This window comes from Podarcis liolepis (assembly GCF_965112155.1).
Source record: "Podarcis liolepis genome assembly, chromosome: W".
NCBI lineage: Eukaryota > Metazoa > Chordata > Lepidosauria > Squamata > Lacertidae > Podarcis > Podarcis liolepis.
Window position 1 is genome coordinate 38,712,528 of NC_139568.1, and position 27,997 is coordinate 38,740,524.

The following is a 27,997-nucleotide window of genomic DNA, read 5'->3' on the forward strand; positions in this document are numbered from 1 at the left end:
CGAGACCTGGGAGAAGAGGCAGTGGAAGAGGATTGGAAAAAATTCAAGGACAATCTACAAAAACACTATAAGTTATATGAATGTTGAGAATTTGCTAAGTTTTTGGGAAAAACATGCTTCAGTATTGAGATTTGAAAATGGTGGAAATTAAGTTATGACCGGGGAAAGTCTAAATTTTAGAGTATATAATTAGATGAAAGTACAAATACGCATGAAACAAGGTACTAATTTGCTGTTTATTTTTTATTGTAAAGAATGCAGGGGGTGGAAGATGCGGGGAAGTCCAGTAGATTATGAAAAACGATCTGGAAATGTGAATTTTCTTTTTCTTCTTTAATTTCTTTTTTCTTTCTGTAAAATCGCTTTTGTTGTGTTATTGATGATCTATTTGACCTTGGAAAAAAAGCAATAAAAAATATTATTATAAAAAAAAATAATTCAAATCCACTGAGTGGTAGCATAGTCAAGACCACATTTTACCAGCTTCTTTACAAGAATATCATGGGGCACCTTGTCAAATGCCTTGCTGAAATCAAGGTAGGCTACATCCACTGCGTTCCCTTCATCTACCAGGCTTGTAATTCTGTCAAAAAACGAGATCAGGTTAGTCTGACATGACTTATTTTTCAGAAATCCATGCTGACTATTGGTGATCACAGCATTCCTTTCTAGGTGCTCACAGACTGTTTGCTTAATGATTTGCTCCAGAATCTTCGCTGGTATTGATGTCAGACTGACTGGGCGATAATTATTTGGGTCCTCTCTTTTCCCCTTTTTGAAAATAGGGACAACAATTGCCCTCCTCCAGTCTGCCGGGACTTCGCCTGTTCTCCAGGAATTCTCAAAGATGACTGCCAGTGGTTCTGAGATCACATCTGCCAGTTCTTTTAATACTCTTGGATGCAGTTCATCTGGCCCTGGAGACTTGAATACATCTAAACTAGCCAAGTATTCTTGTACTATCTCCTTAGTTATTCTGGGCTGTGTTTCCTTTGCTGAATCATTTTCTCCAAGTTCTTCAGGTCGGGCATTGTTTTCTTTATCGGAGAAGACTGAGGCAAAGAAGGCATTGAGGAGTTCAGCCCTTTCTGTGTCCCCTGTTTGCATTTCACCATCTTCTCCTCTGAGTGACCCCTGAGTTCATTCTGTGCTTTAGCTTTTCTGACATTGTGTCTACATGTGCTGGCTATTTGTTTGAATTCCTCTTTGGTGGTTTCCCCCCTTTTCCATTTTTTGTTCACATTTTTTTTTAATCTTAACTCAGTTAAAAGTTCTTTAGATAGCCACCCTGGCTTCTTTAGGCACCTTCCATGTTTCCGTCTCATTGGTATTGCCATCATGAACTCCCTTTCCTTTTAGTATTACTGTCCATGGATCTCACCCAGCACTTCCCTAAGTTTTATGAAGTCGGCTTTCTTAAAGTCAAGAAATTGAGTCCTAGTATGCTTGGCTGCTCCTTTCCGCTGTATAGTAAACTTCAGAAGAGCATGATCACTCGCGCCTAATGATCCTTCCACTTCTACCCCACTAACCAGGTCATCAACACTGGTTAGGACCAGATCTAAAATGGCTGTTCCTCTTGTTGCTTCTCCCACTTTCTGGACAATGAAGTTGTCTGCAAGGCCAGTGAGGAATCTGTTTGACCTTATGCTCTTGGCTGAGTTTGACATCCAACAAATATCCGGGTAATTGAAGTCCCCCATTACCACTATCTCCCTTCCTTTTGCATGCTTGGCCATCTGTTCCAGGAAGGCATCATCTATGTCCTCCGTTTGGCTTGGGGAACTATAGTAAACTCCCGCAATGAGGTCTCTGTTATTCTTCTCTCCCTTAATTTTGACCCAAATGCTCTCACTTTGGCTTTGAGGTTCTAAATCTTGGATCTCTTCACAGGTATACACATCCCTGACATATAACGCCACTCCTCCTCCTTTCTTGTCTGGTCTGTTTCTCTGAAATAGATTGTATCCCCCGATTATTACATTCCAATCGTGGGACTTATCCCACCAGGTTTCAGTGATGCCTATTATGTCATATTTAGTTTGCTGTACCAAGAGCTCAAGCTCATCTTGTTTATTTCCCATGCTTTGCGCATTAGTGTACAGACATTGAAGTCCATTAATCATTCCCCCGTGTCTCTTATTTAAGGATTTTTTCCTCCCACCACTAGGTCTGCGTGCTGTTTGCTCCATTTGGTCTATGACATTTGGATGATCATCTTCATCAATTGATAGACTCCTACCTTCAGGAGCACTGTCTCCCTCCCCCACATTAGTCAGTTTAAAGCCCTCCTGATGAGGTTTCTGAGATTTTTGGCAAAAACGTTCTTCCCAACCGTTGTGAGGTGCAGCCCATCGCTTGCCAGAAGTCCATCTTCAAGAAACTGCAGTCCGTGATCTAAGAATCCAAACCGTTCCTGTTTACACCATTTGCGAAGCCAGCTGTTCAATTCCACTATTTTTCCCTCTCTCCCTGGGCCACGTCGTTCAACTGGGAGGACAGATGAGATGACAATTTGTGCATTTAATTGCTTCAATTTCCTGTCCAGAGCCTCGTAGTCTCTTTTGATCTTCTGGAGGCTATTGCTTGCAGTGTCATTGGTTCCCACATGAACCAAGAGGAAGGGGTATTTGTCAGTGGGTTTTACGATTCCTTGCAGTCGTTCAGTTACATCTTGGATCTTAGTCCCGGGGAGACAGCACACCTCCCGAGACCTCTTGTCAGGCCCACAGATCACTGCTTCTGTTCCCCTCAGTAGGGAATCCCCTATCACCACTACACGCCTCCTCTTAGGTTTGGTCGGGGTTCTTCCGTGAGCTGTCCGTTCCAAGGTCGCCTGCACATTCCCTGAGGACTGACTTTGCTGCTTGTCTTCATATGCCTGATCGACTGTAATGAGGGAGAGATCCTCAAATGGAGTCTGTTCTTCGTCTTCCATGCTAGGGGAGAGGACTTCAAAGCGATTGTGTATTTCTAAACAATCAGAGCGAACCCTGGGCCTCCTACTTCTTTGAGTCACGTTTCTCCATATATCTGGCACCTGTGTTGGTGAACTAGCCTCCTTCTCAGGGGTGTCCCCTGTCTCCTCCTTGGTGGAGACGGTGTTCTCTGTTGCTTCCAAGAAGAGCTCCAGCTCTCTAATTCTTTGGAGCGTAGCTACACGTTCCTCCAGTTGCTGGAATTTGTCTTCTAAGAGGGCAATCAATATACAATTGCTGCAGGTAAAGCTGCCTGCAACCTTTGGCAAGATGGCAAACATTGCGCAGGAACCGCAGGCGACTGCAGCTGTTCCCTCCCCCTCCATCTTGAAAACGTGTCGTTGGGGGTGGCTACAGTGGTCCTCCATCTTAAAAAGCGTGAAGACAGGACAAATAACCCCCCCCAAAAAAAAACCTAGGTCTCCCTCAAGAAACGTTTGAGACTAGCTCCCCTAAATCTAAAAGATGGATCAAGCTGCCCTGCAAGCTCTGATAAGCTCCTCCCACAGCTAATCACCTGACTCAACAGAAACCCTGCCCCCTCTGACCTTTGCACAGGGAGAGCAGCTAATCAGCCACAAAGAAACACACACACAAGAAAACTCTTTTGCTCCTTCTTTAGCTGCTGCCCTGCAAGCTCTGTCATTTTAAAAAATTCTAGTTTATTATTTTTAATTGGATTATGATCCGGATATGTTGATTGGCTGTTTTTATTGGAAAACCAATAAAAATGATTTTTTGAAAAACCAAAACCTGCCACATCAAGTGATACAAGGTTTTATGCTGTCCGAAGCGAGCTGTCGTGGCACTGACGTAGAACTTGGCCATCTTTCTCTGAAAAAAGCTCCATCCTGGTGCTTCACTCCCTCGGCGCAGCCAAATTCTCTTTGGCGAAGGCGTTGGCCGCCATCTGTTGCTGGAAATCAGAGGACCCCCCTCCCCCAAACTCTCCAGCTCTGATGCTTCCTTGCTAGTTCCCTCCGTGGATTGCTCTTCCATGTTCCACCAGTCTGAACCAGGCTCAAAATCCTCTTCTTCCCCAGTGTCACTCCCTGGTCCCTCCTGGATAACTGGCTGCCAGCACTACTTATCTAGCCAGTTCCTGACACTGGCTCAGTGTGGGCACAGACTCTGCCAGGGCTACGTCTCCTGCTCTGCAAGACAGTTCTGTTCCAGCCCCTTTCCCTCTCCCCTTCAGAGCTTGAGAGGGTAGAGCAGAGAAAAGGGCAAAGCAATTTAGAGCTGAGTCTCAGAAGGCTGCTGGGAGGGAGGCTTAAATGAGGGAAGGAGAAGTCGGAAACTCAATCCTGCAACTTACTAATGTGGAGTGTATCTGGCTATCTCTGTGTGTGAAGCAATAAAAAGTTCATTGCTGGTCAAGTCTTTGTCAGCTTCTGAATTCCAGCAACAGATAATGTTCTGAAGAAGTGTGCATGCACACGAAAGCTCATACCTCGGACCATCGGCTGGGTGAGGACTGCAGGGCCTGCTCCCTTCCAGGGCCTTCTCCAACTGGCCCAGGGGGCGTGGCCCAGGCCCTTTCTCCCGGCTATAAAGGGACTCCTGCTGCAGGGAAGCCTCGGACCATCGGCTGGGTGAGGACTGCAGGGCCTGCTCCCTTCCAGGGCCTTCTCCAACTGGCCCAGGGGGCGTGGCCCAGGCCCTTTCTCCCGGCTATAAAGGGACTCCTGCTGCAGGGAAGCCTCGGACCATCGGCTGGGTGAGGACTGCAGGGCCTGCTCCCTTCCAGGGCCTTCTCCAACTGGCCCAGGGGGCGTGGCCCAGGCCCTTTCTCCCGGCTATAAAGGGACTCCTGCTGCAGGGAAGCCTCGGACCATCGGCTGGGTGAGGACTGCAGGGCCTGCTCCCTTCCAGGGCCTTCTCCAACTGGCCCAGGGGGCCTGGCCCAGGCCCTTATTTGGAACAAACTTTTGGGAAAGCTGGGAAGTGTTCTGCAATTGCTTCCCTGTTCCAATGTGTTTTAAAATGTCCTCAAGCAGTCGGTGGCAATTTAAATTTGTATTTCTTTTTTCTCTTGTTGGGGGTGGGGGGGTGTAATGGATATTTGGTTGGGGATTAATTTTAGTATAATTGTTCTGTTTTTGTTTTCTGTTGTTTTATTGGTTCTGTATAGTTTGTGGTTTTTTTTAAGGGGCGGGATCAGGGCTGCCTGGGAGTGAGGCCCCAGCCAACACGATGGCTGGGACAAGTTCCACAGGGGGGAAAGCACTGGGACATCCGATCTCGGTGATCATGGGCAGGAGGCGGAGTTACGCTAAGACCAGACCATGTCATTACCGAGGAGGCAGGTTTAGTCGTTGTTTGAAGACTATCCCTGCCTCCGGGTCTGGCCTTGACCAGATAGATACTGGAATCAACAGGGGAAACCCACATAACCTGAAGGTGTTGCTGTGTAATGCCAGGTCAATGATGAATAAAACCACTGCCATCCACAACCTGATTGTGGATGGAGGATTTGACCTGGCTTGTGTGACAGAGACCTGGTTGAATGAGGCAGATGGGCCTGTCCTTGCTGCCGCTTGCCCACCAGGTTTCTCTTACACACAGCAACCCAGGTCATGTGGGCGGGGAGGGGGGGTTGCAGTGATTTTTAGGAAGTCATTAGTTTGCATCAGGCGTCCTACTGGGAAGACCCAGTTTTCTGAGTGCATGTTCTGGAAGTTGGGCAATAGGGGCAGTACAGGATTCCTTTTGGTGTACCGACCTCCCCGCTGCACCAAGGATTCCCTGTCCGAGCTGCTTCAGGTCGTGGCGGATGTTCTCCTGGAGACACCTAGTTTGGTTGTCCTAGGGGATTTTAACATCCACGCCGACACGACCTTACAAGGGGCCGCTCGGGACTTCGTGGAAAGCATGGCCTCCATGGGGCTGTCCCTGAATAAGTTGGGCCCAACTCATAGTCATGGACATGCCTTAGACCTGGTATTCACCTCTAGCGACGTGGGTGATCTGACACTAAGTAAAAATGAAACCAAAGAAGTGCCATGGTCAGATCACTTCCTGGTGCAACTGGACTTCTCCGCGACCCTTCCCCTCTGCAGGGAGGTGGGACCAATTCGGATGGTCCGCCCCCGCCGCTTAATGGATCCAAATGGTTTCCAGAGAGTGGTAGGGGATGCTTTATCCCATGTTGATGGCCTTTCAGCTGATTCCCTGGTGGCCCGCTGGAATGCGGAGTTAACCAGGGCTATCGACTGTCTGGCTCCGAAGCGCCCTCTCCGATTGCATGGAGCCCGGACAGCCCCGTGGTTTTCTTCGGAGCTGAGGGCGATGAAACAATCGCTGAGACGGCTAGAGCGTCGGTGGCAGAAAACTCACTCCGAATCTGATCGGACACAGGTTAGAGCTCAACGTCGAGCCTACCAAGTGGCGATAGCGACGGCGAAGAAGACTTTCTTCACCGCCTCTACTGCATCTGCAGAAAATAGTAGCAGGAGACTCTTTCAGGTGGTCCGCAATCTAACGGAACCACCTTTACCACCGGGGCCTTGTAAAGACCCCAAGATCTCCTGCAACGATTTTGCAAAGTTTTTTACAGATAAAATCACTCATATTCGGAAGGAGCTAGACACCACCGTGGGAGCAGGGCTGGGGCGGGAGAGTGCTAGAGCCCTGTCTGGTCAAGTTGCATGGAATCAATTTCAATCCGTTACCCCCGAGGATGTGGACAGGCTGTTTGGACGAGTGAAACCAACCACCTGTCTCCTTGATCCTTGCCCATCCTGGCTTATAAAAGCTAGCCGGGAAGGGCTGGGCGATGGGCTTCGTGGGGTGGTGAATGCTTCCCTCTGTGAGGGAACATTCCCAGATCCGCTGAAAGAGGCGGTCATTAAACCGCTTCTTAAAAAACCATCTTTGGACCCGGATAGTATGGCCAACTATCGCCCAGTCTCAAATCTTCCATTCTTGGGCAAGGTGATTGAGCGTGTGGTTGCTGAACAACTCCAGGCACGCCTGGAGGATGCGGACCATTTGGATCCCTTCCAATCAGGGTTCAGGCCTCATCATGGGACTGAAACTGCCTTGGTCGCACTGGTTGATGATCTCCGGCGAGCTAGGGACAAAGGTGAGAGTTGTTTCCTGGTTCTGCTGGATCTCTCAGCGGCCTTTGATACAATCGACCATAACATCCTTCTGGACCGTCTAGAGGGGTTGGGAGCTGGGGGCACTGTTATACAGTGGTTTCGCTCCTTTCTCCTGGGCCGTGTTCAGAAAGTGGTGGGGGGGGATGAGTGTTCAGACCCTTGGGCCCTCACTTGTGGGGTGCCTCAGGGTTCCGTCCTCTCCCCCATGCTTTTTAACATCTATATGAAGCCGCTGGGAGAGATCATCAGGGGGTTTGGACTGGGTGTTCATCAATATGCAGATGATACCCAGCTCTACCTTTCTTTCAAATCAGAACCAGTGAAGGCGGTGAAGGTCCTGTGTGAGTGCCTGGAGGCGGTTGGAGGATGGATGGCGGCTAATGGATTGAAGTTGAATCCTGACAAGACAGAAGTACTGTTTTTGGGGGACAGGGGGCGGGCTGGTGTGGAGGACTCCCTGGTCCTGAATAGGGTAACTGTGCCCCTGAAGGACCAGGTGCGTAGCCTGGGAGTCATTTTGGACTCACAGCTGTCCATGGAGGCGCAGTTCAATTCTGTATCCAGGGCAGCTGTCTACCAACTCCACCTGGTACGCAGGCTGAGACCCTACCTGCCCGCTGACTGTCTGGCCAGAGTGGTGCATGCTCTAGTTATCTCCCGCTTGGACTACTGCAATGCGCTCTACGTGGGGCTACCTTTGAAGGTGACTCGGAAACTACAGCTAATCCAGAATGCGGCAGCTAGACTGGTGACTGGGGGCGGCCGCCGAGACCACATAACACCGGTCTTGAAAGACCTACATTGGCTCCCAGTACGTTTCCGAGCACAATTCAAAGTGCTGGTGTTGACCTTTAAAGCCCTAAACGGCTTCGGCCCTGTATACCTGAAGGAGCGTCTCCACCCCCATCGTTCTGCCCGGACACTGAGGTCCAGCGCCGAGGGCCTTCTGGCGGTTCCCTCATTGCGAGAAGCGAAGCTACAGGGAACCAGGCAGAGGGCCTTTTCGGTGGTGGCGCCCGCCCTGTGGAATGCCCTCCCATCGGATGTCAAGGTGATGGACAACTACCTGACATTCAGAAGACATCTTAAGGCGGCCCTATTCAGGGAAGCTTTTAATGTATGATATTTTAGTGTTTTTTGGTTTCTGTGGAAGCCGCCCAGAGTGGCTGGGGAAACCCAGCCAGATGGGCGGGGTACAAATAATAAATTATTATTATTATTATTATACCAGTAACTAACTTAGTTAGTCTCTAAGGTGCTACTGGAAGGAATGTTTTTATTAAGTTTCTTGTAGGCAGAGAATATCAAAATTTATGCAGAATTCTTTAAAATTCATATCTTCTAACTTGGGGGACCATCCTGCCACATTCCATGATAAGACCTTGCATGTATTGTTGAGGACAGGTTGATTGTGCGTCTGGCCTGCTGAATTCCTTATTGGAGTTATAACTTCATAGTCAGACAAGGCTTGAACTTCATGTGTGTCTCCCCCCCCCCCCCCAGGTTTGTGTGGCACTGGGTGCTGAAAACTCTATTGAACTTATCATTACTAGAATCATTATATCAATCCAGTTCTACAATTTGATTTGATTCCCCAACTTTGTCCACAAACACAGACCCGCCTCCTATCAAAGGGTTAGAGAACTCCTTTTTAGTAGTTAGAATTTGGGTTGTTGATTTCAGGTCAGGGAGAGCTAATTCTTCCAGATTAAGAAATCTTCTTTGGAGCCATTCAACAGAGGTTATAGAATAACTTGAAGGGACAGCATAGTTATACTCTCTGATAGGAGGGTGTTCCTTATCAATTTGATTATCTTTGTTTATGGGGGGGGGGGTTCTCCACCTCTTCCCTTTGTTTACCTCTGTGTTGGTTAGACATTATTTCCATAATTTGATCCGTGATTGTATTAGCTTTCTCTGGAGGCCGAAAGTGAATAAGGGTGTATTGTAAGGAAGTCATTCTGCTAATGATTTCTTCCTGTGACTGGTAAGAGAGGGCTAAAAAAGAGTTTAAGTGTCTCTTTTCATCAAAGGCAAGGGAATCGTCAAACTCATTTTTGGAATGGTGTTCTTCTTGGCTTTTAGCAGGTGCTGAAAAGAGTACAGTATTGTTAGTAGGCAGGGAGCCCCAAAGTGTAGGTGCTGCCATGCTAAAAGATTGATTTCCTTCAACGGCAGAACGAGTATTATGTGACACCTGTATCGGTGTCAGTTCTGCAGACTGAAGCAGTCAAATGGGCATATATGGGGTAAGGCCATCTCTCAAGTAAACTGGTTGCAAGCTGTTCAGTGTTTTATATACCAAATGGGCAACCAGTGCAGGTATGTGAGCATAGGTGTTATATGCTGACACGGTCTCATTCCTGTCAGCAACCATGATGCACCATTCTGCACTAACTGCAGCTTCTGGATCAAGCGCAAGGAATGTCACACACAGAGTGCATTGTAGTAATGCAATCTTGAAGCAACCATCCTTTTGCAGGAAGCGTGTTCTAACAGGCCCATCTATCTACTCCAGTATGGAGGACTTGACCTGGCATGTGTAACCTGACTTGGTTGGATGAAGCAGATGGGCCTGTCCTTGCCGCTGCTTGTCCACCAGGTTTCTCTTACCCACAGCCACCCAGGTCATATGGGTGGGGAGGGGGGGTTGCAGTGATTTTTAGGAAGTCATTAGCGTACACAGGGCCTCCTATTGGGAAGACCCAGTTTACTGAGTGCATGTTCTGGAAGTTGGGCAATAGGGGCAGTACAGGATTTCTTTTGGTGTACCAACTTCCCCGCTGCACCAAGGATTCCCTGCCCAAGCTGCTTCAAGTCGTAGCAGATGTTCTCCTGGAGACACCTAGTTTGGTTATCCTAGGGCAGGCATGTCTATCTTCAAGTAGGCTGTGATCTACGATCCAATATAAAAAACTGGCAGTAATCTACCACCCTGGGATGGGTTCAGGGTGGGCGCGCAGGCGCTGGCTGCTTCCCCCAAAGGCGCAGGGCAAACTTTGATACCATCAACCAAGACATCCTTCTGGGCCGTCTAGAGGGGCTGGGAGCTGGGGGCACTGTTATACAGTGGTTCTGCTCCTTCCTCCTGGCCCGTGTCCAGAAAGTGGTGTTGGGGGATGAGTGTTCAGAATCCTGGGCTCTCACTTGTGGGGTGCCTCAGGGCTCTGTCCTCTCCCCCATGTTTTTTAACATCTATATGACGCCTCTGGGAGAGATCATCAGGGGGTTTGGGCTATGTGTTCATCAGTATGCAAATGTTACCTAGCTCTACCTCTCTTCCAAATCAGAACCAGTGAAGGCAGTGAAGGTCCTGTGTGAGTGTCTGGAGGCGGTTGCAGGATGGGTGGCGGCTAACAGATTGAGGTTGAATCCTGACAAGACAGAAGTACGGTTTTGTGGGGACAGGGGGTGGGTGGGTGTGGAGGACTCCCTGGTCCTGAATGGGGCAACTGTGCCCCTGCAGGACCAGGGGCACAGCCTGGGAGTCATTTTGGACTCACAGCTGTCCATGGAGGCGCAGGTCATTTCTGTGTCCAGGGCAGCTGCCTACCAGCTCCATCTGGTACGCAGGCTGAGACCCTCCCTGCCCGTGGACTGTCTTGCAAGAGTGATGCATGCTCTAGTTATCGCCTGCTTGGACTACTGCAATATGCTCTATGTGGGGCTACCTTTGATGGTGACCCGGAAACTACAACAAATCCAGAATGCAGCAGCTAGACTGGTGACTGGGAGCGGCCGCCGAGACCAAATAACACTGGTCCTGAAAGACCTACATTGGCTCCCAGAATGTTCTGGAGCACAATTCGAAGAGTTGGTGCTGACCTTTAAAGCCCTAAACGGCCTTGGTCCAGTATACCTGAAGGAGCGTCTCCACCCCCATCTTTCAGCCTGGACACTGAGGTCCAGCTCCGAGGGCCTTCTGGCGGTTCCCTCCTTGCGAGAAGTGAGGTTACAGGGAACCAGGCAGAGGGCCTTCTCAGTGGTGGTGCCCACCCTGTGGAATGCCCTCCCATCAAATGTCAAGGAAATAAACAACTATCTGACTTTTAGAAGACATCTGAAGGCACCCCTGTTTAGGGAAGTTTTTAATGTTTGATGTTTTATCATGTTTTCAATATTCTGTTGGGACCCGTCCCAAGTGGCTGGGGAAACCCAGCCAGATGGGTGGGGTATAAATATTAATAATAATAATAACAACAACAACAACAATCAATTGTTGTTGTTGTTATAACCTCTTCTCAGAGTGTCCAGCCAGATGCCCCAGTGGGAAACCCACAAGCAGGACCCAAGCACAAGAGCATCCACGTTCCTGTGGTTTCCAGCAACTGGCAATCAGAAGCATTACTGCTTCAGATTATGAAGGCACACATGTTGAAAACCTCTGATTTAGGGGACTAGCCTAGTCCCCCATGTCCATTGACCACATGCCGCTGTGTGGGAGCAAGTTCCATAGTTTAACTGTGCACTGTGTCAAGGAGGATCTATTTCATCTGTCATCTGTTTAGGACAGCTTAATCCTACGTAGCAAAACTGAAAAGGATGAAAAGAATAACCGGAAAAAGGAAATTAAAGCAGCTCACCACTTCATTAGGATGTACCATGAGCAGATAGATCCCAGGGTGTTTCCCAGCCACCTGGTAGGAGCAGTTGATTTCCTCCATTTTACAAAGAGCCTCCACACACAGCTCACCTAACAATTTAAAAAAGAGAACGCCAAATGTTAGGGCTGTTGGAACCACCATAATATGAAGGCAAATGATCCCTGCATAAGATGAAAGTCATCCTCAAAGAATCATAGAACAGGAACAGTCACTAAGCAGATGGTTTTATCCTATAAAGCGTCTTAAGGGAGATACCTGACTCGCCTTTTCATGAAGTTCAGAAAGGAGTGTGTTTAGCTTCGCTTTGTTTTGTTTGCAAAATGAATCACATGGTCAGGCATTTGGGGAAGGGGGCTTTCTTTGTTTTGATGCACTACCTTTTTATTATTAGTGTTTTGTCCCAAAAGCAGCAGCTCTGGTCTGTGTGAATACAAGTGATCACTGATGTCTTCTGTTAATCCAGGTGTCCTCTATTAATCCTGCCAATTAATTGTTTTTGAAAGATGCTTCCCCCCGCCCTTCTCACACACAGAACTAAATGCATATTTTATGATGGCACATGTCGCCTACAATTGTTAGAACTGGTTGTGGGATTTTTAAAAAGTCATCATTTTTTCCAGCACTTCTTATACCCCTGTATTGCAGACCAACCTTGCTACCCCTTAGATTACAAATGGAGGAAGAGGAAGCAGAGACTGGCAGAATCGCTATAACTGAGTTACTTTCCTCTAGACAAATGGTGAAACTCCAAATGGTGACCTGCTTAGGGAAGCTATTCCTGTCTGTTCAAATAGGCAGGACTTGGTTTGCCCAATACAGTGGTACCTGGGGTTACAGAAGCTTCAGGTTACAGACGCTTCAGGTTACAGACTCCGCTAACCCAGAAATAGTACCCAGCTCTACTGATACCGAGCTCTACCTCTCTTTTAAATCAGAACCAGTGAAGGCGGTGAAGGTCCTGTGTGAGTGCCTGGAGGCGGTTGGAGGATGGATGGCGGCTAACAGATTGAGGTTGAATCCTGACAAGACAGAAGTACGGTTTGGGGGGGCGGGCGGGTGTGGGGGACTCCCTGGTCCTGAATGGGGTAACTGTGCCCCTGAAGGATCAGGGGCGCAGCCTGGGAGTCATTTTGGACTCACAGCTGTCCATGGACGCGCAGGTTAATTCTGTGTCCAGGGCAGCTGTCTACCAGCTCCACCTGGTATGCAGGCTAAGACCCTACCTGCCCGCGGACTGTCTCGCCAGAGTGGTGCATGCTCTGCTTCTCTCCCGCTTGGACTACTGCAATGCGCTCTACGTGGGGCTACCTTTGAAGGTGACCCGGAAACTGCAATTAATCCAGAATGCGGCAGCTAGACTGGTGACTGGGAGTGGCCGCCGGGACCACATAACACCGGTCCTGAGAGATCTGCATTGGCTCCCAGTACGTTTCCGAGCACAATTCAAAGAGTTGTTGCTGACCTTTAAAGCCCTAAACACCCTTGGCCCAGTATATCAGCATGTGTGGAGGATATGAGTCATTGAAATTAATGTGCATTGCTAACTTAGATCTATAAATTTCATTGGGTCTTCCCTATGAGTATGACCAGCATTGGAAATGTAGCTAGATTTTATGCAATAGCCATAAGTCAAAGAAAGCAAAAGATTACACAGCTGCATAAAATGTTATAAACCGCTACAGTTCTTAGTTAAAACTCCTATTCTTTTAAACTTTTATGGTATTTTATTCCTCTAAACACACTTGTTAAGTACATTCAATTAGTATATTGATTGTTAAACCCCATATTTATCATTTTTATTGCTTATGTAGAGAATTATGCAGAAATTCTGGTTTAGTATGCTGGCTGTTTGCCGTAATAACATTGATTGATTGCTTTGAAGTCATTTCATTCTGCATCAGGTAAAGTAATTTTAGCCCCCCCCCCCCAGCCCCATATTTTGCCCAACCAAAGGTGACAACCCTAGATGAGCAGCAGAATATATATTCTATAAATAAAAATAATACTCCTTTTGTAATAGGTTTTTTTTTGGGGGGGGGTAGTAAAACAAAAAAACAAATCCCAGTCAACATATCACCTCCAGCTGTATTCTGAGAAGACTTTCCATAGCTGCTTTTATTGAACTACTAATGCAGGGGGAGAACTGGATCATGTTCAGGTGCCACCAGATACTCACTGAGACGTTCATGAAGTAACAGGTAGGGGTACTTCAGCATTTCCAACAATGGCACTCTGAGGTTCTCCTCAAAGTTGGAATCCGTATAATGGCACAGTTGCGTTTCCCCATCTTTGTCTACAATGAAGAGGTCACTGTCATCTTCCTCCTGCATTGATTTCTCCAAGTGGGTAATAAGGCGAGTGATTTCAAGCTTGCACAGGATCTGCAATTGGTGGGGGGGGGGGGAAACCTTATAAAATTCTAGAACAGAGAGAGCAACTGACTCTGCTGTCCTAAGAAGACACCAGCTGAAAACAACAGAATCTGTAGATTATTATTTATTAAATTTATATCCCCCTCTTCCTCCCAAAAGGAACCCAGGGCACCAAACACACAAGTGATAAAATAATTAAAAGATCTAAAAGCTATTCCAATAGAGATACAGACTGAGGAAGATCTCTGTTTAAAAGCCTTAAATGGTCAAGTGGCAACAACCAGAGAGAACACGTCAGTTTTAAGAAGGAATAAATCAGAATCATTTATTTTATATATATATATAAAAAGATACCACAACAGATAACAAATGACTGCATTCAAGCTTCTTGGCTATAGAAGTATAACTCACAAGGAATTATAAAAAAATTCCTTCCAGTAGCACCTTAAAGGTCTTAAAGTTGGTCTTTAAGGTGCTACTGGAAGGAATTTTTTTATTTTGACTGGCAGACCAACACGGCTACCTATCTGTAACTGGAATCACAAGGAATTATATAGGATAAAAGAAAGCAAAAGTACATTATGCATAATTACCGTATTTTTCGCTCTATAACACGCATCTGACCATAACACGCACATAGTTTTTAGAGGAGGAAAACAAGGAAAAAATATTCTAAGCGAAACAGTGGATGTATGATTTTTATGGTTCATGCTGTGGCCACAGACATGTGATCTGACGGTGAGTTTGGGGTAGCCCAATGCAAAAATCCTGAGGATCCATGTGGATCCATGCTTTGTAACCACGTTTTTGCGCCATTGCGGCCCCATGAAACAGTGGGTGCGTGTTTGTGTTTTTGGTGCAGGCTGTAGCCATGGAAATGCTATGTGATCTGATGGTGAATTTGGGGTGACCCAGTGCAAAAATCCTGAGGATCCATGGGGATCCGTGCTTTGTAACCACATTTTAAGTGGGGAGGGAAGGAAAAGCACTCAAGGGACAAGGAGCACGCGTGGAGAAGGAGCTTTTCGGCGAGCTGAGCGGGGAGGAGGGAGGGAAAGAGCACTGTTGCTTTAAAGGTATACTTAAGGTATTTGCCCTGTGCCTGGGGGTTTTTCCATTTAACAGTTTGCAGCCTTTTCCTTCCGCTCCTTGTTTTGAGGCAGAATAGATTTGAGCAAGTGAGGAGGACTTGGATTGCAGGGGATTCGCCATTAGCTGTGTAAAAGCGCTCCTCCTTGCAGCCTGAACGATAAGCAGCCACCAGCAGCAATAGAATGGAGCACAAAAAAGCGGTAGGGGCACTAGGACCCAGACAATGCTCAAATCTATCCTGCCTGAAAACAAGCTGCTCTGTCCCAGCCGATCAGCTGAGACGAAGTTTTCCCCTCTCCCTCAAGCCCTCCACAGCCTTTTTTTTTTACTTCCTGGTTTTCACTGCGCTGGCTCAGAGCTCGAGGTTGGTTTTATTTTGCTGCTGGTTGCTTAAATTTTATCTTTCCTGCAGTCCCTCTGCAGCCTCATTGCTCTGTTTAGAGAGCACGCAGACTTTTGCTTAGCGTCTGTCCCTCCTCCCGTGTAAGCGGCTGCTGCCGGCTTTGCTGCCATGGCTCTCCTTCCCTCCCTCCTCCCCTGCTCCAGGTCGCTTTAAAGCAAGCAAAGTGAGAGCCTCGTAGAGTGTGTAAGCGGCTCCCGCTTTGCTTGACTGACGGCAGCCATGGCTCCGATCCGTGCATTCGCTCCATAACACGCACAGGCATTTTCCCTTACTTTCTAGGAGCAAAAAAGTGTGTGTTTTGGAGCGAAAATTACGGTAGGTTGTATCCAGGCGTCTTTTAATTTTGTGGCTGCTGTCACCATCTGCAGTGATGGAGCCCAAGAAAGTAAAATCTCTCACTGCCTCCATTTCTTCCCCTTCTATTTGCCAGGAGGTGATGGGACCAGTGGCCATGATCTTCGTTTTTTTGATGTTGAGCTTCAGACCATATTTTGCGCTCTCCTCTTTTACCCACAATAAAAGGTTCTTTAATTCCTCCTCACTTTCTGCCATCAAGGTTGTATCATCTGCATATCTGAGGTTGTTGATATTTCTTCCGGCAATCTCATCCAGCCGAGCCTTTCGCATGAATTCTGCATATAAGTTAAATAAGCAGGGAGACAATATACAGCCTTGTCGTACTCCTTTCCCAATTTTGAACCAATCAGTTGTTCCATATCCAGTTCTAACTGTAGCTTCTTGTCCCACATAGAGATTTCTCAGGAGACAGATGAGGTGATCAGGCACTCCCATTTCTTTAAGAACTTGCCATAGTTTGCTGTGGTCGACACAGTCAAAGGCTTTTGCATAGTCAATGAAGCAGAAGTAGATGTCTTTCTGGAACTCTCTAGCTTTCTCCATAATCCAGCGCATGTTTGCAATTTGGTCTCTGGTTCCTCTGCCCCTTCGAAATCCAGCTTGCAGTTCTTGGTCCACATACTGCTTGAGCCTTCCTTGTAGATTTTTAAGCATAACCTTGCTAGCGTGTGAAATGAGTGCAATTGTGCGGTAGTTGGAGCATTGTTTGGAGCACGACTGGAGGAAACGGACCATTTGGATCCCTTCCAATCGGGATTCAGGCCTCACCATGGGACTGAAACTGCCTTGGTCGCACTGGTTGATGATCTCCGGCGGGCTAGGGACAAAGGTGAGAGCTGTTTCCTAGTTCTGCTGGATCCCTCAGCGGCCTTTGACACCATAGACCATAACATCCTTCTGGGCCGTCTTGAGGGGCTGGGAGCTGGGGGCACTGTCATACAGTGGTTCCGCTCCTTCCTCCTGGGCCGTGTCCAGAAAGTGGTGGTGGGGGATGAGTGTTCAGATCCCTCGGCTCTCACTTGTGGGGTGCCTCAGGGTTCTGTCCTCTCCCCCATGCTTTTCAACATCTACATGCAGCCGCTGGGAGAGATCATCAGGGGGTTTGGGCTGGGTGTTCATCAGTATGCAGATGATACCCAGCTCTACCTTTCTTTCAAATCAGAACCAGTGAAGGCGGTGAAGGTCCTGTGTGAGTGCCTGGAGGCGGTTGGAGGATGGATGGCAGCTAACAGATTGAGGTTGAATCCTGACAAGACAGAAGTACTGTTTTGGGGGGACAGGAGGCGGGCAGGTGTGGAGGATTCCCTGGTCCTGAATGGGGTAACTGTGCCCCTGAAGCACCAGGTGCGCAGCCTGGGAGTCATTTTGGACTCACAGCTGTCCATGGAGGCGCAGGTTAACTCTGTGTCCAGGGCAGCTGTCTACCAGCTCCACCTGGTATGCAGGCTAAGACCCTACCTGCCCGCTGACTGTCTGGCCAGAGTGGTGCATGCTCTAGTTATCTCCCGCTTGGACTACTGCAACGCGCTCTACGTGGGGCTACCTTTGAAGGTGACCCGGAAACTGCAATTAAAACTGGAATACCATCACTTCCACTGGCCTTGTTATTTGCAGTGCTTTCTAAGGCCCACTTGACTTCACTCTACTCAGAGTAGACACATTTAAATTAATGTACACCAGTCATGTTCATAAAGTTCAATGGGTTTACTCTGAGTGGGACTAACATTGGCTACAGCCCAATGAAATTTAGGGGTAAGAAAAATTAAGGAACAGCATCTTCACAGAAAAGAAGAGTACAATAATTAGCCTGTGAATTAAATGTGAAATAAAACTGTATTAAAGCATATGGTGACATGCATTGATTAGAGCAGGCAAAATTAGTTATTGCTGAGACAATTCTGCTCCTGGCCTTCCTCCTCCACCACCCCCCTAAAAGTATATTAGGTTTCCAAAGGGAGAAAAAGAAAAACAGCTAACTATTCAAAGCAGAAGTTTAAATCAATCCAGCAAAGGAAGCCCAGGGAAAATTAATCCCGTTAATACATTAGAGTAAAAAATAGCTTTAAAAGTGAAAATAGTTTTGTCTGAGCATCACCAGAGAACAAAGGAAACAAAATGAAATCAAAAAACAAAATTAACCTGACTTCTGTAATGAGAAAAGAGAGACTGAAAAAAAATGAAATACAACTGTTCCTAAGCCAATCCCCAACACAGGATGGCAGCTCAAAAGTTAGACTGAGCAACAAAATAATGAAGGGATGGGTGTTTGAAATCATTAATTCTATTTTCTCTCAAAGAGAAGGCAAAAGCTGGGACTAGAAAGAGGAAATAATGCAGCAGTATACCAGAAAAACTAGAACTAAATACTGAGCCAAAAGTTAAATCAAGTAACAATGCAGAAGTGCAGCAACCAAAAACCTTTTCCTACTCTAACCTTAAATCCCTGACTGTCTAAAGACTGTCTCTCTGTTTGGGTATTTTGAGGAGGAGACTGGTGATGCTTATCAGGAACACTCTGGGCCCGTGAAGCTGTTGGGAGAAAGGAAGCATCTCAGCCTTGTATAGTGGTACCTCGGGTTAAGTACTTAATTCGTTCCAGAGGTCCGTTCTTAACCTGAAACTGGTCTTAACTTGAAGACCACTTTAGCTAATGGAGCCTCCTGCTGCCGCCGCACTGCCGTAGCACAATTTCTGTTCTCATCCTGAAGCAAAGTTCTTAACCTGAAGCACTATTTCTGGGTTAGCGGAGTCAATAACCTGAAGCGTATGTAACCTGATATCTGAGGTTGTTGAGGGCAGCAGTTGAGCTTGCAGGGCAGCAGTTGAAGAAGGAGCAAAAAGGGTTTTCATGTGTGTGTGTATGTGTGTGTGTGTGTGTGTGTGTGTGTGTGTGTTTCTTTGTGGCTGATTAGCTGTTCTCCCTGTGCAAAGGTCAGAGGGGACAGGATTTCTGTTGAGGCAGGTGATTAGCTGTTGGAGGAGCTTATCAGAGCTTGCAGGGTAGTTTGATCCATCTTTTAAATTTAGGGGAGCTAGTCTCAAACGTTTGTTGGAGGAAACCTAGGGTTTTTTGTGGGGGGAGTTATTTGTCCTGTCTTCACGCTTTTTATGATGGAGGACCGCTGTAGCCACCCCCAATGACACGTTCTCAAGATGGAGGGGGAGGGAACAGCTGCAGTCGCCTGCGGTTCCTGCGCAATGTTTGCCATCTTGCCAAAGGTTGCAGGCAGCTTTACCTGCAGCAATTGTATATTGATTGCCCTCTTAGAAGACAAATTCCAGCAACTGGAGGAACGTGTAGCTACGCTCCAAAGAATTAGAGAGCTGGAGCTCTTCTTGGAAGCAACAGAGAACACCGTCTCCACCAAGGAGGAGACAGGGGACACCCCTGAGAAGGAGGCTAGTTCACCAACACAGGTGCCAGATATATGGAGAAACGTGACTCAAAGAAGTAGGAGGCCCAGGGTTCGCTCTGATTGTTTAGAAATACACAATCGCTTTGAAGTCCTCTCCCCTAGCATGGAAGACGAAGAACAGACTCCATTTGAGGATCTCTCCCTCATTACAGTCGATCAGGCATATGAAGACAAGCAGCAAAGTCAGTCCTCAGGGAATGTGCAGGCGACCTTGGAACGGACAGCTCACGGAAGAACCCCGACCAAACCTAAGAGGAGGCGTGTAGTGGTGATAGGGGATTCCCTACTGAGGGGAACAGAAGCAGTGATCTGTGGGCCTGACAAGAGGTCTCGGGAGGTGTGCTGTCTCCCCGGGACTAAGATCCAAGATGTAACTGAACGACTGCAAGGAATCATAAAACCCACTGACAAATACCCCTTCCTCTTGGTTCATGTGGGAACCAATGACACTGCAAGCAATAGCCTCCAGAAGATCAAAAGAGACTACGAGGCTCTGGGCAGGAAATTGAAGCAATTAAATGCACAAATTGTCATCTCATCTGTCCTCCCAGTTGAACGACGTGGCCCAGGGAGAGAGGGAAAAATAGTGGAAGTGAACAGCTGGCTTCGCAAATGGTGTAAACAGGAACGGTTTGGATTCTTAGATCACGGACTGCAGTTTCTTGAAGATGGACTTCTGGCAAGCGATGGGCTGCACCTCACAACGGTTGGGAAGAACGTTTTTGCCAAAAATCTCAGAAACCTCATCAGGAGGGCTTTAAAATGACTAATGTGGGGGAGGGAGACAGTGCTCCTGAAGGTAGGAGTCTATCAACTGATGAAGATGATCATCCAAATGTCATAGACCAAATGGAGCAAACAGCACGCAGACCTAGTGGTGGGAGGAAAAAATCCTTAAATAAGAGACACGGGGGAATGATTAATGGACTTCAATGTCTGTACACTAATGCGCAAAGCATGGGAAATAAACAAGATGAGCTTGAGCTCTTGGTACAGCAAACTAAATATGACATAATAGGCATCACTGAAACCTGGTGGGATAAGTCCCACGATTGGAATGTAATAATCGGGGGATACAATCTATTTCAGAGAAACAGACCAGACAAGAAAGGAGGAGGAGTGGCGTTATATGTCAGGGATGTGTATACCTGTGAAGAGATCCAAGATTTAGAACCTCAAAGCCAAAGTGAGAGCATTTGGGTCAAAATTAAGGGAGAGAAGAATAACAGAGACCTCATTGTGGGAGTTTACTATAGATCCCCAGGCCAAATGGAGGACATAGATGATGCCTTCCTGGAACAGATGGCCAAGCATGCAAAAGGAAGGGAGATAGTAGTAATGGGGGACTTCAATTGCTGTGATCACCAATAGTCAGCATGGATTTCTGAAAAATAAGTCATGTCAGATTAACCTGATCTCGTTTTTTGACAGAATTACAAGCCTGGTAGATGAAGGGAACGCAGTGGGTGTAGCCTACCTTAATTTCAGCAAGGCATTTTACAAGGTGCCCCATGATATTCTTGTAAAGAAGCTGTTAAAATGCGGTCTTGACTATGCTACCACTCAGTGGATTTGTAACTGGCTGACTGACCGAACCCAAAGGGTGCTCATCAATGGTTCCTCTTCATCCTGGAGAAGAGTGACTAGTGGGGTGCCACAGGGTTCTGTCTTGGGCCCAGTCTTATTCAACATCTTTATCAACGACTTGGATGATGGACTCAAGGGCATCCTGATCAAATTTGCAGATGACACCAAATTGGGAGGGGTGGCTAACACCCCAGAGGACAGGATCACACTTCAAAACGACCTTGACAGATTAGAGAACTGGGCAAAAACAAACAAGATGAATTTTAACAGGGAGAAATGTAAAGTATTGCACTTGGGCAAAAAAAATGAGAGGCACAAATACAAGATGGGTGACACCTGGCTTGAGAGCAGTACATGTGAAAAGGATCTAGGAGTCTTGGTTGACCACAAACTTGACATGAGCCAACAGTGTGACGCGGCAGCTAAAAAAGCCAGCATCTAGATCAAGGGAAGTAATAGTGCCACTGTATTCTGCTCTGGTCAGACCTCACCTGGAGTACTGTGTCCAGTTCTGCGCACCACAGTTCAAGAAGGACACTGACAAACTGGAACGTGTCCAGAGGAGGGCAACCAAAATGGTCAAAGGCCTGGAAACGATGCCTTATGAGGAACGGCTAAGGGAGCTGGGCATGTTTAGCCTGGAGAAGAGGAGGTTAAGGGGTGATATGATAGCCATGTTCAAATATAGAAAAGGATGTCACATAGAGGAGGGAGAAAGGTTGTTTTCTGCTGCTCCAGAGAAGCGGACACGGAGCAATGGATCCAAACTACAAGAAAGAAGATTCCACCTAAACATTAGGAAGAACTTCCTGACAGTAAGAGCTGTTCGACAGTGGAATTTGCTGCCAAGGAGTGTGGTGGAGTCTCCTTCTTTGGAGGTCTTTAAGCAGAGGCTTGACAACCATATGTCAGGAGTGCTTTGATAGTGTTTCCTGCTTGGCAGGGGGTTGGACTCGATGGCCCTTGTGGTCTCTTCCAACTCTATGATTCTATGATTCTATGATTCTATATGTCTTCCGGCAATCTCATCCAGCCCAGCCTTTCGCATGATGAATTCTGGATATAAGTTAAATAAGCAGGGAGACCATGTACAGCATTGTCGTACTCCTTTCCCAATTTTGAACCAATCAGTTGTTCCATATCCAGTTCTAACTGTAGCTTCTTGTCCCACATAGAGATTTCTCAGGAGACAGATGAGGCACTCCCAGTTCTTTAAGAACTTGCCATAGGCTGTCTGGCTCAAGGTCAGCAACCACACTACCTGGGGTGTACAAGACATCCATATCTTTCTGGTATAATTCCTCTGTGTATTCTTGCCACCTCTTCTTGATGTCTTCTGCTTCTGTTAGGTCCTTTCCACTTTTGTCTTTTATTATGGTAATCTTTGTACAAAATGTTCCTTTCATATCTCCAATTTTCTTGAACAGATCTCTGGTTCTTCCCATTCTGTCGTTTTCCTCTATTTCTTTGCATTGCTCGTTTAAGAAGGCCTTCTTGTCTCTCCTTGCTATTTTTTTGGAAATCTGCATTCAATTTCCTGTATCTTTCACTATCTCCCTCGCATTTTGCTTGCCTTCTCTCCCCCGCTATTTGTAAGGCCTTGTTGGACAGCCACTTTGCTTTCTTGCATTTCCTTTTCATTGGGATGGTTTTCGTTGCTGCCTTCTGTATAATGTTACGAGCCTCCATCCATAGTTCTTCAGGCACTCTGTCCACCAAATCTAAATCCTTAAACCTGTTCCTCACTTCCACTGTGTATTCATAAGGGATTTGATTTAGATTGCATCTTACCGGCCCAGTGGTTTTTCCTACTTTCTTCAGTTTAAGCTTGAATTTTGCTATAAGAAGCTGATGATCTGAGCCACAGTCAGCTCCAGGTCTTGTTTTTCCTGACTGTATAGAGCTTCTCCATCTTTGGCTGCAGAGAATATAATCAATCTGATTTCGATGCTGCCCATCTGGTGATGTCCACGTGTAGAGTCGTGTCAGGGGTTTAGGAGCAGAGGCACGGGCAAGGGAGGAAACAGAGAGCGAAGGGGAGGAGGCAGAAGAAAAGATGAGTGATGACGACGACCCGAGATCTCCTAGTCTTTCCAGTGAATCAGAGGATTCACAGAAAGGAGCACCAGTGGCCAGGGCAAGGGGGGAGTCTAGGGGGGCACCCCAGGAAGATAGAGCCAGGGGGGACTCAGGGGAGAGCAGCTGGAAATCGGGACCAGCGTCACCGCCAGGAAGCAGGGAAGAGGAAGGGAGCCAGGGGGGAAGCGCTGGCAGCTCACCACAGGAGGGAGGGCATGAGTCAGGAGTGGCCACACCTCCATCGGGGAGCGAAGAAACGGTTAAGAGGAAAGTGGAAGGTTGGGCGCGCGCGCCAAGTTCAAATGCAGAGGAAGGCGGCGCAGTAAGCAGCCCCGAAAGAGAGCCAGGTCCTAAAGCCCGGCGCAAGGAGACAGGAGGGTCCGGGTCAGCGTCAGAAGAATCCCGGAAGGAAGAAACCCCGGGGGGTAGAGGGACCCAGAGGAGGACAGTCAGGCGGAAAAGGTGGAGCAAGGCTAGGATATTAAGTTGGTCACACGGGGCGGAGACTCAGACGGAGCTTCGCCGATCTAGCTACTAGACGAAGAGTTGCGCGCAGCAGCGTGAGAATGGAAACTGTAATTCAATAAAGACTTTTACTTAATGATCGCTGGCTAGCGTGATCCTGTGTGAGCTAGGATCTTCAAGCAGCTCTGACAGTAAGCTCCGTCTCCCTCTTGTGGGCATCTACAGCCTCGAGGAGGGGAGAGAAACAGGTGCCTACTAGCGAGCTCACGAACGGCAGACGACATGACGGCTGAGCAGCAGATAGAGGAACTCAGAAACGCAGTGGCACAACTGAACACCGAGGCTCTCGCATCCAGGAAGAGAGAGGAGGAGGCAGCTGCCGCCTGCAGGGATCTCCAGGTCAGGTTAGACGTGCTGACAAAGCAGACACCCCGGCAGGAGGGAATTGGGTTGGCGAGACGGACAGGCGGGCTGGTCTCTCACTTCGATGGGAACCTGCAACAGTATCCCAACTTTAGAGCCGACGTACTGTGCGCACTGCAACTGCTGCATAAAGACTTTAGAGATGAACAAGAGAGAGTGGGGTTCATCATGTCCCATTTGCATGGGGATGCGAAAGCATGGCTACGCAATTTATGGAGAGATAAGGATCCGGCGCTCCAGAATGCAGATGCCTTTATTAAAGCGATGGATGGGTGTTTTTTATCAAGTATTGACGTGGATCTTGCACGGAAGGAGGTGCATGGGCTGAGACAAGGGAGGGCCAGCGTCAGGCAGTATCATGCCCGCTTTTTCGCCTTGGTCAGTGCCCTGGAATGGGACAGAGATTCGGCTCCTGTAAGAGACCTCTTTTGGGAGGGGCTGCACAACTCGATTAAAGATGAGATCGCGAGGCGGGAGAGACCCCGAACCACCCAGGAGGTCGTTCAGAGGGCACTGGCAGTGGGGGTGAGGCTGGAAGGACGTCCGTGGAGCAGGGACGAAGGGCGTGAAGGGCGCGAACCAGCCAGGGGCCCCTCCTTCCTTCCCAGAGAAGCAGCGCGGGCGCAATCCACGCCTCCGCCAGGAGGAGGAGCCGAACCTATGGAGGTTGGAGGTGCAAGGGCTCAGTCAGCAACCAGAGCCCTAGCACCGGCAGCAGTGAAAGCGAAGCCTCCTAGAGGGAACAGGAAGTGTTACGTCTGTGAGGAGCCAGGGCATATGGCAAAAGAGTGTCCCCAGAGGCTCCACAAGCTCACTGCAGCCTCAGCAATGGTGACTGCAGCACCGCAGCAAGGGGGACCACAGCAGGGAAACGACGCAGTCTGGCTGGAGGAAGAGGCCCTGGGGCCCAGCCAGACGTGTTAGTGACGCAGTCCCCAGAGGTTTTACAGCCCGTGAACCCCCTCCCGCCCAAACCAGTGGTGAGGCTCACCGCATCTCTCCAGCTGCCCAATGGAATCACCACTGACGTGCCAATCACCATTGACTCAGGCAGCAATGCGGACTTTATAGGGCAGGACTTTGTCGACAAACACGCTATACAGTTGCTGCCGGCCACACTGCCCCTGCAGGTTGTCACGGTGGATGGCAGGGAGTTGCTAGGGGGGCAAGTGGTGAAGCAGACGCCGCCCATGGCGATGCGACTTGGAAATCACAAAGAAATCATCAGCTTCAATGTCACTCAACTATCGGATACGCCCATTGTATTGGGAATGAGTTGGCTGGACAAGCACAGCCCAACGCTGGCTTGGTACCAGAGGCAGCTGATCTTCGGCTCTTCCTTTTGTGCTGAACACTGCATCGTGCCCCGGCAGGAAGGAGAGGAAGAGGAGTCACAGCTGCTGCTAGGCACGCTGCAAGCGATTCCCCACAAGTACGCAGAATTTTTGGAAGTTTTCTGCGAGAAGGAGGCGGACAGGCTGCCCCCTCACAGACCATATGACTGCAAGATTGACCTGCTGCCGGGGGTGGCGCTGCCTAAGGGGAAACTGTATTCCATGTCAGAGGACGAGCTGCAGGAACTCAAACAGTTCATAGATCATAATTTGGAGCGCGGTTTCATCCGAGAGTCCAAGGCAGCGGGGGGCAGCCCAGTATTCTTTGTTAAGAAGCGAGACACGCCCCAAAAAAGACTGGTCGTGGACTATCGCATTTTAAACAATGGGACCAAGCCGTCGGACTTCCCCATGCCCCGAATCGACGACCTCCTGGCGAAGGTGCGGAAGGGAAAAGTGTTCACCAAGTTAGACCTGCGAGGGGCGTACAACCTCATTCGTATGCGGGAGGGAGATGAGTGGAAGACGGCCATGTTCACGCCACTGGGTACCTACGAATACAGAGTTATGCCCTTTGGATTGCAAAATGGCTCCCACGTTTTTCAAGCTTTCATGCATCACGTGTTGGCGGGACTTCTCTACAAGACGTGCGTCTGTTTCTTAGATGACATCCTGATCTTTTCGGAATCGCAGCAGGAACATGACAGACACGTCAAGGAAGTGCTGACCAGACTAAAGCAACATAGGCTCTACGCCAAGCTGGAGAAGTGCCAATTTGACGTGACGGAGGTGGATTTTCTGGGCTACAAGTTGTCTGACAAGGGGCTCGCCATGGACAGCGCCAAGGTTCGCGCGGTATTGGATTGGAAGAGTCCACGCAACCGGAAGGAGGTCCAGAGGTTTGTCGGCTTTGCGAACTTCTATCGCAAGTTTATCAAGGGCTTCGCGATGCAGACAGCGGCCATCACAGACACGCTTAGCTCCAAGAAAAAGAAGTTCGTTTGGACAGAGGAGGCGGAGCAGTCCTTTCAGGCACTCAAGCGTCTCTTCGCGTCGGAAGAGCAGCTGCTTCACGTCAACCCCAGCAGGCCGATGAGGGTGGAGACAGACGCCTCGGACAGAGCCGTGGGGGCGGTCCTGCTGCAGAAGGACCAGCAGGGGGTGTGGCGACCGGCAGCGTTTTACTCCAGGAAGCTCAGCAAGTCCGAGCAGAACTACACCATCTGGGACAGGGAGTTGCTGGCCATTCATGCAGCGTTCAAAGCGTGGAGGCACTTCCTGATCGGCGCCAAGCACACGGTGCAGGTTTGCACGGACCACAAGAATCTGGAGCACTGGCGCACGGCACAGTTCCTAAACCAGAGGCAGATACGTTGGGCGGAGTTTTTTGCGAACTTCGACTTCCGCATAGAGTATGTCCCGGGGGACACTAACATCATGGCGGACGCCCTCTCCCGTAAGCCACAGTACCTGGAGGACGCAACGCCAGCGGCCGCCATGCACATCTTCGCACCAACAGTATGGGCGTGCGCCGCGGCCACTGTGGACCTGGAGGCGGTGCGACGAGCGTTGCAGGATGACTCCTTCGCGCAAGCAAAGATGGCAGAGGTGCAAAGGGGCACGGCTGCGGCCGACGGTTTCCAGCTACGAGATGGTTTGCTCATCCGTAAGGGGGCCATCTACGTGCCGGGAGACGACCTTCGCGCCAAGGTGCTGCAGCAGCTGCACGACGCGCCCACGGCCGGGCACTTTGGCAAGGAGAAGACGGTGGAATTAGTAGCCAGGGATTTCTGGTGGCCTGGAATGAGAGGGGAGGTCGCAGACTACGTGGCGAGGTGTGACACCTGCCAGAGGGCCAAACCAGTGCACAAACCGCCGGCCGGACTGTTGGAACCGCTGCAAACTCCGGTCGAACCTTGGGAGAGGGTGGCCCTGGACTTTGTCACGGATCTGCCCAGCTCGAGGGGCAAGACGGCAGTGCTGGTGGTGGTGGACCTGTTTTCCAAGATGGCGCATTTCATTCCGTGTGCTAAGGTGGCCACGGCGGAGCAAACCGCCAAACTGTTCATAGACCACGTGTTCAAGGTTCACGGTCTGCCACGGTCTATTCTGTCCGACCGGGGGCGGCAGTTCATCTCGAATTTCTGGCAGAAGCTGATGGGCTTCCTGAACGTCAAGATCAACCTGGCGTCGGCGAGACACCCGCAGACCAACGGGCAAGCAGAGCGGGTCAATGCCATCATGCAGCAGTACCTGAGATGTTATGCAAATCAACAGCCTGCGACGTGGGTGGATTACCTGCCGCTTGCCGAGTTCGCCTACAACAACACGAAGCACGTGTCCACGGGGGTCACGCCGTTCTTCGCCAACAACGGGAGGCACCCCAGAACCTTCCCGGGACTGGAAAGAAGGGGGGAGGGGGAGCCGCAGACAGCAGATGCGTTCGCGTCGGAGCTGCAGGAAGTCCACGATCAGCTGAGGCGCCACCTGGAGCTGGCCAAACACGCATACAAGGTACAAGCGGACAAGCACAGAAGGGTTGGCGAAGAGCTCCACGTGGGAGACTGGGTTTGGTTAGCAGCCCACGCAGTGCCGGCCAGGTCGTTGGCCAAGAAGAAACTAGGGCATAAACAACTGGGGCCCTACCAAGTCGAAGAGCAGGTCAACCCGGTAGCTTTCAGACTGGCACTTCCGGAGGGTTCCAGAATGCATCCGGTATTCCACAGATCGGTGCTCACTCCCTACAAGGCACCGCACAGGTTCCAGGAACCCGGAACGGCG

At 49.0% G+C, this 27,997-nt stretch overlaps 1 protein-coding gene across 1 annotated transcript in view; it reads right to left on the reverse strand.

Moving 5' to 3' along the window:
* LOC310697764 (putative helicase senataxin) overlaps nucleotides 1-27,997 on the reverse strand; it is a 302,418-nt gene that overhangs the window by 214,483 nt on the left and 59,938 nt on the right. Inside the window, exons 3-4 of the mRNA XM_083484422.1 lie at nucleotides 13,865-14,069; nucleotides 11,668-11,777 (exon numbers count right to left, since the gene is read on the reverse strand). Of these exons, the coding sequence (XP_083340548.1) occupies nucleotides 11,668-11,777; nucleotides 13,865-14,069 (315 nt within the window). The remainder of the gene's footprint in view (nucleotides 1-11,667; nucleotides 11,778-13,864; nucleotides 14,070-27,997) is intronic.